Below are 14,081 nucleotides of genomic sequence, written 5' to 3'. Positions count from 1 at the left end.
AAACCATCCCTTATGCACTCCAGGAAATCCTCCTCCACCGTATTGCTTCCAGTTTGGTTAACCCAATCTATGTGCATATTAAAGTCACCCATTATAACTGCTGCACCTTTATTGACTGCACCCCTAATTTCCTGTTTGATGCCCTCCCCAACATCACTACTACTGTTTGGAGATCTGCACACAACTCCCAATAACGTTTTTTGCCCTTTGGTGTTCTGCAGCTCTACCCATATAGATTCCACATCATCCAAGCTAATGTCCTTCCTAACTATTGCATTAATCTCCTCTTTAACCAGCAATGCTACCCCACCTCCTTTTCCTTTTATTCTATCCTTCCTGAATGTTGAATACCCCTGGATGTTGAGTTCCCAGCCCTGATCATCCTGGAGCCATGTCTCTGTAATCCCAATCACATCATATTTGTTAACATCTATTTGCACAGTCAATTCATCCACCTTATTACGGATACTCCTTGCATTAAGACACAAAGCCTTCAGACTTGTTTTTTTTAACACCCTTTGTCCTTTTAGAATTTTGCTGTACAATGGCCCTTTTTGTTCTTTGCCTTGGGTTTCTCTGCCCTCCACTTTTCCTCATCTCCTTTCTGTCTTTTGCTTTTGTCTCCTTTTTGTTTCCCTCTGTCACCCTGCATTGGTTCCCATCCCCCTGCCATATTAGTTTAACTCCTCCCCAACAGCACTAGCAAACACTCCCCCTAGGACATTGGTTCCGGTCCTGCCCAGATGCAGATCATCCGGTTTGTACTGGTCCCACCTCCCCCAGAACCGGTTCCAATGCCCCAGGAATTTGAATCCCTCCCTGTTGCACCACTGCTCAAGCCACGTATTCATCTGCGCTATCCTGCGATTCCTACTCTGACTAACACTTGGCACTGGTAGCAATCCAGAGATTACTACTTTTGAGGTCCTACTTTTTAATTTAGCTCCTAGCTCCTTAAATTCGTTTCATAGGACCTCATCCCTTTTTTTACCTATGTCGTTGGTACTAATGTGCACCACGACAACTGGCCTCCCTCCCTTTTTAGAATGTCCTGCACCCGCTCCGAGACATCCTTGATCCTTGCACCAGGGAGGCAACATACCATCCTGGAGTCTCTGTTGCGGCTGCAGAAACGCCTATCTATTCTCCTTACAATTGAATCCCCTATCACTGTCGCTCTCCCACTCTTTTTCCTGGCCTCCTGTGCAACAGAGCTAAATAGAACCAAAGAGCAATAAGATAATGATAAATGTGTATAAGGTACTGGTTAGGTCAAAGTTACAATACTGTGTGCAGTTTTGAGTGCCCCATTATAGAAAGAACATTAAAGCCATAGAAAGAGAATAAAGGATTATGGGGAGCGGGCAGGGAAGTGGAGCTGAGTCCATGATCAGATCAGCCATGATCTTATTAAATGGCGGAACAGGCTCGAGGGGCCAGGTGGCCTACTTCTGCTCCAATTTCTTATGTTCTTAAAGCGTACAATGTAAATTCATCAGGATAATACCAGAGATGGGAAACTATAGTGATAAGTAGAAACTTGAGATACTGGGACTAATTCTATTGGAGCAAAGAAGACTTAAAGATTATTTAATCGAAGGTTTTAAAATGATTAAGAGCTCGAAATCTGGTTGGAGGGTTCTTCAGGCGCTACGGTCAGGCGTTCACTAAATTTAGCACCAGAAAATGGTTAGCGACGAGAGCCCCAAAATTCAGTTGTTGCGCCCTGACTGTGGAGTGGAGCGCTAAAGTGAAGCATTGCACACTTCTTAGGGCGCTAGGCCAGGTGAGCAACTGAATATTCTGTGCTAAAGAGCCGGCTTCATAGCGCCCTAAGAGAGGTCTCCCTGCTACGAAAAGAATCGGAATAAAAAACACAAAAAACATTCCCTATACATTACTCACCCCAAATAAAATATATATATATCAACCATACTTACCTCATGCGGACATTCCTTCCCTTAGCGCCCCAAGACAGCTCTGAACACCATCTTTCTCTCGCGGGGTCACTACGTGGCTCTACGGGTGCAGCGCAAACCACATTTTGCATTAAGAGTTTTGATAGACTGAATTTAGAAAAATAATTTCTCTGACTGGAGAGCCAGTGATGAAAGTTCATCAATTTAAAATTATCAAAGAGTGAGGAGAGAGATTACGAGAACTGTCTTTATACGGTAGGTTGTTGGAGCATAGAATGCTTTGACACAGGGAGTGGTTCCAGCAGAGACCATTGCATTTTTTTAAAAGGAAAATGGGATAAATATTTGAAGTTGAGGGAGATACAAGGCTGGGGAAAGTGCAGGGCAATAGAATTCATTTTGGAGAGCTTTAACAAAGAGCCAGTACAGATACAATGGGCCAAATAGCCTTTAGGATTCTATTTGGGAATTGTTCCATGAATGAGATCTTAATTTACAAACATTAAAAAAATGTCATAAACCCAAATCTGATAAAGCATTTTAATAACATTAAATTTGCATATAATCCAAATAGAAATTGGCCTGATTTGATGAAAGTAATAGATGGAACAGTAATATTACAAGAAAATAATGCATCAACCAGTGGCAAACACAATGTTGAATATAGCTAAATGCAAAAATATTCATTGATGTAGTATAGAATACTGAACAAAGTGCAAGCTCGGGGTATCAAGTAATAAATATTAAAAGACTTGAACAGTTAAGTTGAGTTTGACTGTCATGTAATGTTAGTAAACAGCTGCTTTAACATAGCACAGAGTTCAATATATAAATGTTAGTCAGTGCATAAATTCTAAGTAGGATACCAGAAAGATAGCATGGTGTTTGCAATTCCCTTAATTATATAAAATATTTGTCTCCGATATTATTATGGCACTGTTATGAGAAATTTCTAATTTCTGATATGACTCACTAAAATATTCTGCATAAAGGGATATGGTAGCACAGTGGTTATGTTATTGGACTTGTAATCCAGAGGTCTAGATTAGTAATCTGGAGACGTGAGTTCAAATCCCACCATGGCAGTTGGGGAAATTTAAATTCAGTTAATTAAATAAATCTGGAATTAAAAAGCTAGTATCAGTAATGACGACCATGGAACTACCAGATTGTCAGAAAAACCCAACTCGTTCACTCGTGTCCTTTAGGGAACGAAATTTGCTGTTCTCACCTGGTCTGACCTATATGTGACTCCAGACCCACAGCAATGTGGTTGACTCTTAACTGCCCTCTGAAATGGCCTAACAAACCACTCATTTGTCCCAAACTGTTACAACAAAGTCAGCACTGTGGGAGTACCTTCACCACATGGACTGCAGTGGTTCAAGAAGGCGGCTCACCACCCCCTTCTCAAGGGCATTTTGGGATGGACAATAAATGCTGGCCTTGCCAGCAACGCCCACATCCTGTGAATGAAGAAATAGTGGTATCAGTTTTAAAAGTCGTATAAAGTACAACTTTTAGATAGACTTCACACTTGTATTTGAATTGTGTTTAGGTTAGAGTACAAGTACTCCAAACTGGTGATGAATGCCAATACTAAGGATGGTGAACTGCCCGCAGTGGATAGCTGTGCTATAATGGAAGGTGAAGACATGGAAGATGATCTGATTTTTATGAGCAGAAAATCATTGTTTGGAAAGATAAAGTCAATTGCTACTAAGGTATGTTGGCATTTGATGACTTCACTGTACTGGCGAGTGTTTGGTTAGTAATACTAGCTGTAATACATGTTTTTCTCTAATACTTTTAATGCTGTTCAATAAATAAAAGGTAGTTTAACACAATGTAATCAAACAGCATTTTTAAAATGTACTTAATACCTATATTTTTATTTCTTTCATTGAAATTTCCTGTCATTGGGGGGAAAAAAATCCTGTTTATAATTTTGACATAGAAAATGTTGGGACTTTCACAACATAAATGGCAACCAACAACCAGAAGTAATTAAATTTACAAGTTTAGATGTCACCGTAAATGTGAACCCTGAGACCCTTAACGCTTGAGGGGGTAATTGTAGGCCTTGTGGGGGTGGGGAGGGGTCTCTGATCGTGGGGGTGGGTTAGGCAGGCACCCTGGTTCCAGGAAGCAGGTGTAAAGGCACTTGCTTCCTGGATCCAGCAGTCCTCGCCTTGCATTAGCTGGCGGGTTTCACAAGGTGTGCAAAACCTGACCGGCTACAGTTAAATACAAAATGGAGGTTAAAGGAGCGGCTTGCAGCCTCATTATAATATTTAAGTAGACACGCCGCCTCCTGGCAGCGGGTTGGCTGCCCGCCCATCCCATCTCCATTAAAACTGGAAGTGGGCAGGTTGGAGATGGTTTCAGGTCGGGATTCCGACATTTTTACTAACCCCACGCCCCCAACCTTACCCTTTTTTAGGATAAAATTCCCCCTATGTACCTGCGGAAATAATTTAGTCATGCACTTTTGTTGACTGTCTAAACAGTTATCTTTGGACTATGAAATAAAATGGCATTGTGATAATGATGTGTCTCTTAATATACTTCTGTCTGCCTCTATCTTTCATTGTTAATGCACATTTTTACATTTGGACTGTCTGCATTTTTTTTTTTAGCCTTCATATGTACATGATCCTGGTATAGAAGAATGTTTTGCCCTAGGAAACACAGTCTTAGACTGAAACTCAGTGTCCTCCAATTAGATAGAAATGGTGAGCAATGGATGAGGAAAGAAACAAATAAATCAGATGGTAAAATCAAGCTAATGATTTATGGAAATTGATTATATGCAGTAATAATGGGGAGATTTTCTTTGATTCTATCTGTAATTGTAATATTCTAATACTTAGAACAATAATAAATTCTAACAGAATTATTTTTGATTACTTTTCAATCCCATGAACATGTGACCCCGCTATTCAAGAAAGGAAGGACGAATAAAACGAGGAACTACAGACCAGTTAGCCTGACAAAAATGTTGCAATCGATCATTAATGAAGTGCTATCAGGGCACTTAGAAAATCACAATATGATTAGGCAGCATCAACATGGTTTCATGAAAGAGAAATCATGTTTGACAAATGTATTAGTTTTTTGAGGATGTAACTAGCAGGGTGTATAAAGGGGAACCGGTAGATGTAGTATATTTGGAGTTCCAAAAGGCTTTTGATAAGTTACCATATGAAAGGTTATTACACAAGATAAGGACTCGTGGGGTTGGGGGTAATTTAGTAGCATGGATAGAGGATTGGTTAACAGACAGAAAACAAAAAGTAGGGATAAACTGGTCATTTTCATGTTGGCAGGCTGTAACTAATGGGTTGCTGTGAGCATCAGTGCTGGTGCCTCAGCTATTTACAATCTATACTCATGACTTAGATGAAGGAACCAAGTGTAATGTATCCAAGTTTGCTGACGATACAAAGCTAGATGGGAAAATAAGTTGTGAGGAGGGCACTAAGAGCCTGCAAAGGGATATAGACAGATTAAGTGCGTGGGCAATAAGGTGGCAGATGCCGTATAATGTAGGGAAATGTGAGGTTATTCGTTTTGGTAGGAAGAATAGAAAAACAGAATATTTTTTAAATGGTGAGAAACTATCAAATGTTGGTGTTCAGAGGGATTTAGGTGTCCTCGTAGAGGAAACACAGAGTTAAAGGGCAGATCCAGCAAGCAGTTAGGAAGACAAATGGAATGTAGATATTTAAGCAAGGGGATTGGAGTACAATAGTAATTGTACAGGGCCTTGGTGAGACCACACCTGGAGTACTGTATGGTTTTGGTCTCCTTATCTCAGGAAGGATACACTTGCCTTAGAGGTGGTGCAACAAAGGTTCACTAGATTGATTCCTGAGATGACAGGGCTGTCCTATGAGGAGAGATTGAGTAGATTGGGTCTATACTTTCTAGGGTTTAAAAGATTGAAAGGTGATCTCATTGAAACATGTAAGATTCTGAGGGGTTTGGCAGGATAGATACTGAGAGGCTGCTTCCCCTGGCTGGAGAGTCTAGAACTCGAGGGCGTAGTCTCAGGATAAGGGGTCGATCATTTAAGACTGAGATAAGGAGGAATTTCTTCACTCAGAGCTTTGTCAATCTTTGGAATTCTCTACCCTGAAGGGCTGGTGATGTTCATTTGTTGAGTATATTCAAGGCTCAGATAGATCGATTTTTGGACTCTAGTGGAATATGGGGATCAGTTGGGAATGTGGAGTTGAAGTTGAAGATCGTCAAGTATGGCCTACTGCTGCTCCTAATTCTTATGTATGTTTAAAGTTCACTTCTCACAGTTCCGTGCATTTATATAGCACCCTTAAAGTAGAAAATGTTGGCAGGCTGTAAACATGCATCACAAAGGAGAAAAGGTACAGGCTTTGTAAAGTTTTTGCGAGAGTGCTATGCGGGATGACCAACAGTTTGGCTGAAGAGATATGTTTTGAGAAGACATTTAAAGGTGGCGAAAGAGGTAGTGAGACAGAGAGGGCAAAATTGCCCCGTGTCCTATTTGGGATGCATAATTTGAATTAAATGAATATTTAATAACGTGTCGCTGAATTAGGGTCTTCGTCTGAATAAAATGTTATGTTGGTTGAGGACTAAATATTGGCCAAGACACCAGGGATAACTCCCCCGCTGTCCTTCAAAATAGTGCCATGCGATCTTTTACATCCACTTGAGGGGGCAAATGGGACCTCAGTTTAACGTCTCATCCAAAAGACGGCACCTCCGACAGTGGAGCACTCCCTCAGCACTGCAATGGAGTGTCAGCTAGCCTTAGATGTGCTCAAGCCCCTGGAGTGGGACTTGAACCCTAAACCTTCTGACTCAGAGACGAATGTGCTACCCACTGAGCCTTGAAAGACTAATGCACTGGTGGCTGAAGGCTTTGCCACCAAAGATTGTGTGGAAGGAGAACGAGATACTCAGGAGGCCAAAGTTAGGGGAACACGGGGCTGCAGAAGTAGCGTGGGCTGAGGCCATGGAGGGATTTGTAGATAAGAACTAATATTTTAAATTAAGATCCATTGGAGGATGTGGAGCAAATAACAAATCTTAACAGACCACACACATACATTGCAAATGCCTCATATAAATAATTGAAGCCAAAGATTTATCATTGCCTCTATAGATAGTTTATTGCAGTAATATATATATAGATATATAATTTGAATACCAGTACTTGGCAGTGCAGTGAACTCTCATTGTAAACTATTTGTCATATAACTGCCTTGATTCTAACATGACTCCTTCACAGTTCATATTCCAGTGCTTTTATAACAGCAACTTATATTTATATAGTGCCTTTAACATAATAAAATGTCCCAAGGCGTTTCACAGGAGTGTTATCAAAAAAAATTTTGACACCGAGCTATATTGGGACAGATGACCAAAAGCTTGGTAGAAGAGGTAGGTTTTAAGGAGCATCTTAAAGGAGGAAAAGGAAGTGGAGCGGCGGAGAGATTTAGGGAGAGAATTCCAGAACTTCGGGTCTAGGCAGCTCAAAGCATAATCGCCAGTGATGGAGACAAAGGCAGGGAGAAAGGATGGGAGCAAGACAGCAAAATGAGGCCAGAGGGAGAAGGCCCGACAGGGCTAGCAACAAGAGGCCTTACCTTCCCTGGCAGCAGTTCTCCTACATCAATTTCACAGAGAAACAATGTGTTCGAAGACTGCGCTTCAGCAAGGATGTGGTCACAGAGCTGTGCTACCTGCTGCAACCAGACCTCGAGCCTCAGATCAGGATACAGACGGCTCTCTCAGTGGCAGTCAAAGTCACAATTGCACTCAATTTCTATGCCAATGGATCTTTCCAGTGTGCAACAGGAGACATCTCTAACATCTCCCAGTTTTCCGTCCATCACTCCTTCCGCGAAGTCATAGATGCTCTGTACAGAAGGAGAAGGGACTACATTCCCTTTCCAATGAGCAGGGAGAACGAGCGTGCAAGTAGCTTCGTCAAGATAGCGGGCTTCCCCATGGTGCAGGGCGCCACTGACTGCATAACAATCCTGAGGTATTCCGTAACCGCAAAGGCTACCATTCACTGAATGTGCAGGTAGTGTGTGACCACACACGCAGAATCGACACCATCAATGCCCATTATCCTGGCAGCAGCCACAATGCCTTAATCCTGCACCAGACTGGTGTGCCAGATCTCTTCCAGCCACCACATTAAGGTCGCGGCTGGCTGCTTAGAAACAAGGGCTATCTGCTCTGCACATGACTCCCCTCCGTAACCCCAACACTCCTGCCCAGCTCTCACACAATGAGAGCCATGCCGCCACCAGGAACATCATTGAGCAGACCATCGGCGTGCTTAAGCAACAGTTCCGCTGCCTTGACCGCTCAGGAGAAGTCCTCCAGTTCTTGCCTGAGCGGGTGTCCCTATTCGGCGTCGTCTGCTGCATGCTGCATAACCTGGCCATCATAAAGGCACAGACATGCCAGAAGGAGGATGAGGAGGAAGAGGATTAGGAAGAGCAGGAGTAGCAACAAAGGAGGCAGCCACTCAATCGCGATTCTGCAAGGATGGTCCACGACTGTCTCATCAGACTTCGGTTCCAGTGAATTCGATCCCACTTCCCGGTTCCTCTGGACGTCCCCATCAGCACATCCATTTTCTCTTCCATACCACAGCCCCAACACTGAAATGAGAGACAAAGCAAAGATGAAACATTCCAATAAAAATTTATGTCATAACAATTAACTATCATAATGTATTTAAGAATCACACTTGTACATTTCCTTATATCCCCTCTTTGCTTTAACTATTCTAGTGCTCCTCCGCACTGTGTCCCGTGTGGCTGCAGCATGGCTGGTGGAAGGCTGCTGTGTGTCAGGGTCAGAGACTACAGATGGCCTTGCAGGATGCCCTCAACCAGGTCTGGGTCTGGAAGGCCCAGCTGCAGGCTGCACCACCTCAGGCTGGACGGCGGCAGTCTGGGTTGGCTGGGTGACAGGAGGCGACAAGTGCAGTGGCAGAGTGGCAGTGGTGGGATCAGCAATGTTGTCATTCTGAGAGAGGACCTCTGGTTCCTGCTCACTGACCCACTGCCATTTCCCCCGGGGCAGAACTTCAGCATCCCCACCAATCTGCTGGGGCACAGATTGGTGGGCTGCTACGACACCGTGAGATCCCCGGTGGACTGTGATGGACACAGCAATGATAGTAGCAGTCAGAGCACACGATGTCAGCTGAGACTGCATGAGAGCAGTCCGAGCTTCCATGCCGCCAACCATTGTCTGCATCCACCTGTGCTGCAATGGAAGCTGCCACGTTGCCCATGACACGTGTAATGAGATCTGGATCCGCATGTTCTCTCTGGGAGTCCACTATCGTCTGGAGACTGGCAAAGGTGGGCTCCATGGTGTGCACAGAGCTCTGTACAATGCTGGAGGCAGACACCTCCACGCTCCTTACCATTGCCGAGAGGCTCTCGGGCACTCTTGCCAATGCACCTATCGTGCCAGAGTGCATGGCCATCATGTCAGAGTGCATGGTTGTGAACGCGTCCCCATCGAGCTCCTCATCTGAGTCCTGTGCAGCACAACTCACGCGCAAACTCGCCCTCAAGGGAGATGGCTCTCAAGGTTCCCTTTCGCCTTGACCGAACTGCAGCCCGCTAGTGCATCACCCAGTGCAGTACTAACCTAACCCCTAACGAATGCATAGTGCCAGTATCTGAGCTGGTGCCTGCAGGTGAGAGATGCAATGACGCAGTGCTTGTCGTCTCCTCCTCTTCTCCCACCTGACTGTGCTATGGCGGGGAGGGCTCAGTGGCAGGCTCCTACCTTGGGAGCGTCTTATCAACAAAGGCAGACATTGATGCAGAGATTCAGCATCGCCTTCAGTGCAGCCTTCGGCTGCCTGAGGAAAAGAGTATTCGAAACCCAGGCCCTCAAATCTACCACCAAGCTCATGGTCTACAGGGCTGTAGTAATACCCACCCTCCTCTATGGATCAGAGGCATGGACGATGTACAGAAGACACCTCATGTCGCTGGAGGTAAATCACCAACAATGTCTCTGCAAGATCCTGCAAATCCCCTGGGAGGACAGGTGCACCAACATCAGTGTCCTCGCCCAGGCTAACATCCCCAGCATTGAAGCACTGACCACACTCGATCAGCTTCACTGGGCAGGCCACATAGTTCACATGCCAGACACGAGACTCGCTAAGCAATTGCTCTACGTGGAGCTCCTTCATGGCAAACGAGCCAAAGGTGGGCAGCAGAAACGTTACAAAGACACCCTCAAAGCCTCCCTGGTAAAATGCGACATCACCACTGACACCTGGGAGTCCCTGGCCGAAGACCGCCCTAGGTGGAGAAAGTGCATCCGGGAGAGCGTTGAGCTCTTCAAATCTCAATGCCACCGAGAGCGTGAAGAGGTCAGGCGCAGGCAGCGGAAGGAGCGTGCGGCAAATCAGTCCCACCCCTTCCCCCGACGAATGTCTGTCCCACCTGTGACAGGGTCTGTGGCTCTCGTATTGGACTGCAGGACTCACTTTGGGAGTGGGAAGCAAGTCTTCCTCGATTCCGAGGGACTGCCTATGATGATGATATCTGAAAGCATAAATGACGCAAGACTCACGTTAAGGTGAGGGCAGGGGAGCAGGAATGGAGCAAGGAAGGCAGACAGTATCGGGAGCAGGAAAGTGAGCCTTCTGGTTTGACAGGAACGTGGAATGGGAAAAGGAGAGGGGATAAAGATACCATCTTTGCCCCCAGTAAAGTCCATGTCTCCGCCGTCCACGGCGCCCACCACCTGTGGGCCAATGAGCCGCAGCACTCGCTCCTCAAGATCAGTGAGCTCACGCAGTTCAGATTCCCCTCTTCCGGTCCACTGCTGCTCCCTCTTGTTATGTGCCATCTTGGCCTGCAAAAGCAAGGAACTTGTGTGAACTTTTGAATGAGACATTAAACCGAGACCCCCGTGTGCTCTCTTAAAAAATCCTATAGCACTACTCGAAGAAGAGCAGGGAAGTTCTCCCCAGTGTCTGGGCCAATATTTAGCCTTCAACCAACATTACGGGGAAAAAAAAGATTATCTGGTTATTATCTCATTGCTGTTTGTGGAACCTTTGTCTTTCCTTCATATGACTGTGGTTTCTCTTTTTTACTATCTGCATTTCTTTTTGAAAGGTTCTTTCCTCCCTTTAATTTCCTTCATACCATTTCTCTTTTCCCTTCTGTACAGTGTGGGAGTAGAGAATAGACAAAGTGACAGATTAAGAATCCCAATAATGTGGTCAGTAAAGAGGAAGCATAAACCTGGGAGTCAAGCAGCTAAAAATTAGGATAGTAACAGAAAGGCAAAATAGTGAATGATTTTATTTTTTAATACAACAGTATCGGATTCAATAGATACCAACACTCATCAGTGGAATTATAACAGCAGACTTGTTTTTGCAAGACATCTATGAATGCAGTGTCTCAAGCGATATGCATTGTGCTATCATGCAGGTTCTCAAAGGTTCTTTTTAATCATTTTCAGACGAGTAACCTGGTCTTTGTTCCTCCTGTAGCATGCAATTTGTGCCGATCTTAATCCACATTGTAATTACTTCAATAAAAACATTTGCAGTAATTAAGATTAGATGGGTTTTAAGATGTGAGGGTAGATTTTCCAAGCCCTCACCCCCAACAAGGTATCTCACGCACTGGAAGCATCTATTGGAAAAATATGGGCTGAATGCCTGTGATTTTCATCCAGTGAATTTCTTGAGGTAGGTGAGGATTTGGAAAATCTACTGTGTGTCGTATTTTGAATGGAGTTGGGGGAAGCTGTTTAGATACGACAGACTTGCATTCTAAATTGGCTTATGTGGGGTTGTATTTTCTATGTACTTGGGCCATCGTTCATAGATTTTGTTTTTATCTGCTAAAATGCTGCGACTGTTCACAGAAGAATGGCAGAAAGATGCGCTTTACGGGTTCAGTGCCTTTGTGAACCGGGGTCATAGGTGGATAAATAGTGGTCAGTTTTACAAATCTTGTGACATGTTCCAAATTGTCTCAATGTCAAATGTTGCAATTCTTTCTGTAATTTCAGAGAACATCAGATGGTTTTGATTGTGTGCCATTGAAATCTTCCTCAGGATCAGTGGACATGGACATGTAACATGATCTTTTACGTGCACTACTTTGTTAATTAGCTCACTGAAGTGGCCTTTTTGAGACACATTTGAACTAAGACCTGTTTATTAAAAGAAATGTTATATCATTAGAATGTAAAATACAATTGAGGACCCTTTTGTATGAATGGTATAAACATTGCCTCATGATGGCCTTACTACTGTATCATTTATGTACTGCAAAGATTTCAAAACTTTTAATTTATGTTTAAATCTTTAAAGGGACTGGGGGGTTAATGACAATCATAATTACACATTATGGGACAACCACTTAAGATCAATTCTTGTTTGTCCCAGGATCAAGAATTAGACAGGACTTGATTTTACCACCGCTCTTAGCTATTCATACAGATTCATCAGCTCCAAGACATCACGGATCTATGTTGAAAATACTGTGCTGTCAAGCATTTTTAACTTGCTAAAGACATCCAGAAGCAGTCAAATGAGTCAAATACCGTTTTGCTTTTAATCTGATCACAATCTGAGTACTGTCTGATGGCAAGAGTTGTTATCTCCCTTCGGTAGCCTTTAGCACACCTTTTAATGTGAACCACCTTGCCTCGGCACTCCAGCGTTCCATCTGAATTGTATGTGCGCTGTGTTGATCACTGTACCACACTGCACTGCACTGAAGCAAAACCTGAATGCCACTACAGTAGCACTGTACCTGCCTTAAAATCGAAAATATCCAAGGGGAGCAGATCTTTTTCTATTTGCCCACATCCCAAGAGGTTTGGCCAACTCATCGTATGGAATATCTGGAGTAAACGATTTTGAGCATCAGGAACTGTGCATCAGTGAAGCAGTCGGTTGTTTTGCTGGCATTAAGAGCTTCAGGAGGTTATTGCTTGGTGCTGAATAATTCTTTTTTTAATCACAATATAAAAAGGATCCTAGCTGTTTTCACAGTTTCTTTTCAGTGCCATCCCTTATGAAGATGCTGGGGTTTCACAAAAGTGGTCAATTTGAAGACTTGCATGCTCGCACTGTGCACCACTGCTTAAGACCCTGGCTCTCTCATTTTCAGGAGCCCAGATATAAAGCAACATTAGGACAAGTGACCAAAAGCTTGGTCAAAGAGGAAGGTTTTAAAGAGCATCCTAAAGGGGGAGCGAAAGGTGCGAGGGGTTTAGGGAAGGAATTCTAGAGCTGAGAGCAGAGGCAGCTGAAGACACGGCCGCCAAACAGAAACCTTTCAGAAACGAATCACTGCAAAATCTGAAGTATCTTTATAATAGCTGACAAGGAATAACATTTTAACAGATCAACTTCTGAAACTCCTGCCAGCAGGATGTGAGGTAGCACAGTGTGGGCTTGATCATTTTTTCCCCTGTTGAGTTGGACAATGTAAAAAAAAAAACAATATTAGGTTTGTTTCAATCATTGCTTTTGTTGCTTTAGTGCCCATGCTAAAAAGCCAGCATGTGTACCTGCAGGAGGCAGGCAGGCTGCTTTCAGAAAACGAGGTCGAGGCACTGCAACCACTCAGCTGGGGCACTTTCCCCCATACCAGCATACACATATGGCCGAGTGAATTGCTTTTCTTGAAATAAATGAAGGGGTCCAGTTGGGATAATTGCTGCCCGATCTCAGTGAAGGCTGTACATTACTATCCCTCATGTGCAACAGCTTCACTCAACATCCACAAGTGTGCGCTTAAGTGGTACTTGCCAGACTATTTCGCCTCACCCACCGGGAGTACCTCTGCGGAATTTGGGCAGGCATTGTCCATGGTTTTCCGACCATTTCAAAATAATTTGGGAAATGATCTCATTTCAGACACTAACATTGTATTCTATCATTTATTTTCCTTTCACATTCCAAAGGTGGCTGACTTTATATTTCATGTTGTCTTTGGGCTCAATAAAGGGAAAATAGAGAGCGTTACAAAAATCTTGATTTGCTGCCATGAAGATCCGACTCTGATGGTGATCCAATGAAAGACGTATTGATCTTAAGTGGTATTTGGGCCCATAACTGTACTATTTCACTGTATGGAAATG

At 43.8% G+C, this 14,081-nt stretch overlaps 1 protein-coding gene across 2 annotated transcripts in view; it reads left to right on the top strand.

Annotated features, from left to right (window-relative positions):
- Window positions 1-12,186, top strand: part of elapor1 (endosome-lysosome associated apoptosis and autophagy regulator 1) — a 110,994-nt gene extending 98,808 nt beyond the window's left edge. For both annotated transcript variants that reach the window (XM_070859431.1, XM_070859430.1), the window contains 2 exons: window positions 3,478-3,643; window positions 11,997-12,186. In XM_070859431.1, coding sequence (XP_070715532.1) covers window positions 3,478-3,643; window positions 11,997-12,065 — 235 coding nt within the window. In that variant the 3' untranslated portion in view covers window positions 12,066-12,186. The remainder of the gene's footprint in view (window positions 1-3,477; window positions 3,644-11,996) is intronic.
- The last annotated feature ends 1,895 nt before the right edge of the window (window positions 12,187-14,081 follow it).

The sequence above is a fragment of the Pristiophorus japonicus genome, chromosome 17 (assembly GCF_044704955.1).
Source record: "Pristiophorus japonicus isolate sPriJap1 chromosome 17, sPriJap1.hap1, whole genome shotgun sequence".
NCBI classification, from domain to species: domain Eukaryota; kingdom Metazoa; phylum Chordata; class Chondrichthyes; family Pristiophoridae; genus Pristiophorus; species Pristiophorus japonicus.
This window is presented reverse-complemented; position numbering and strand designations above follow the sequence as displayed.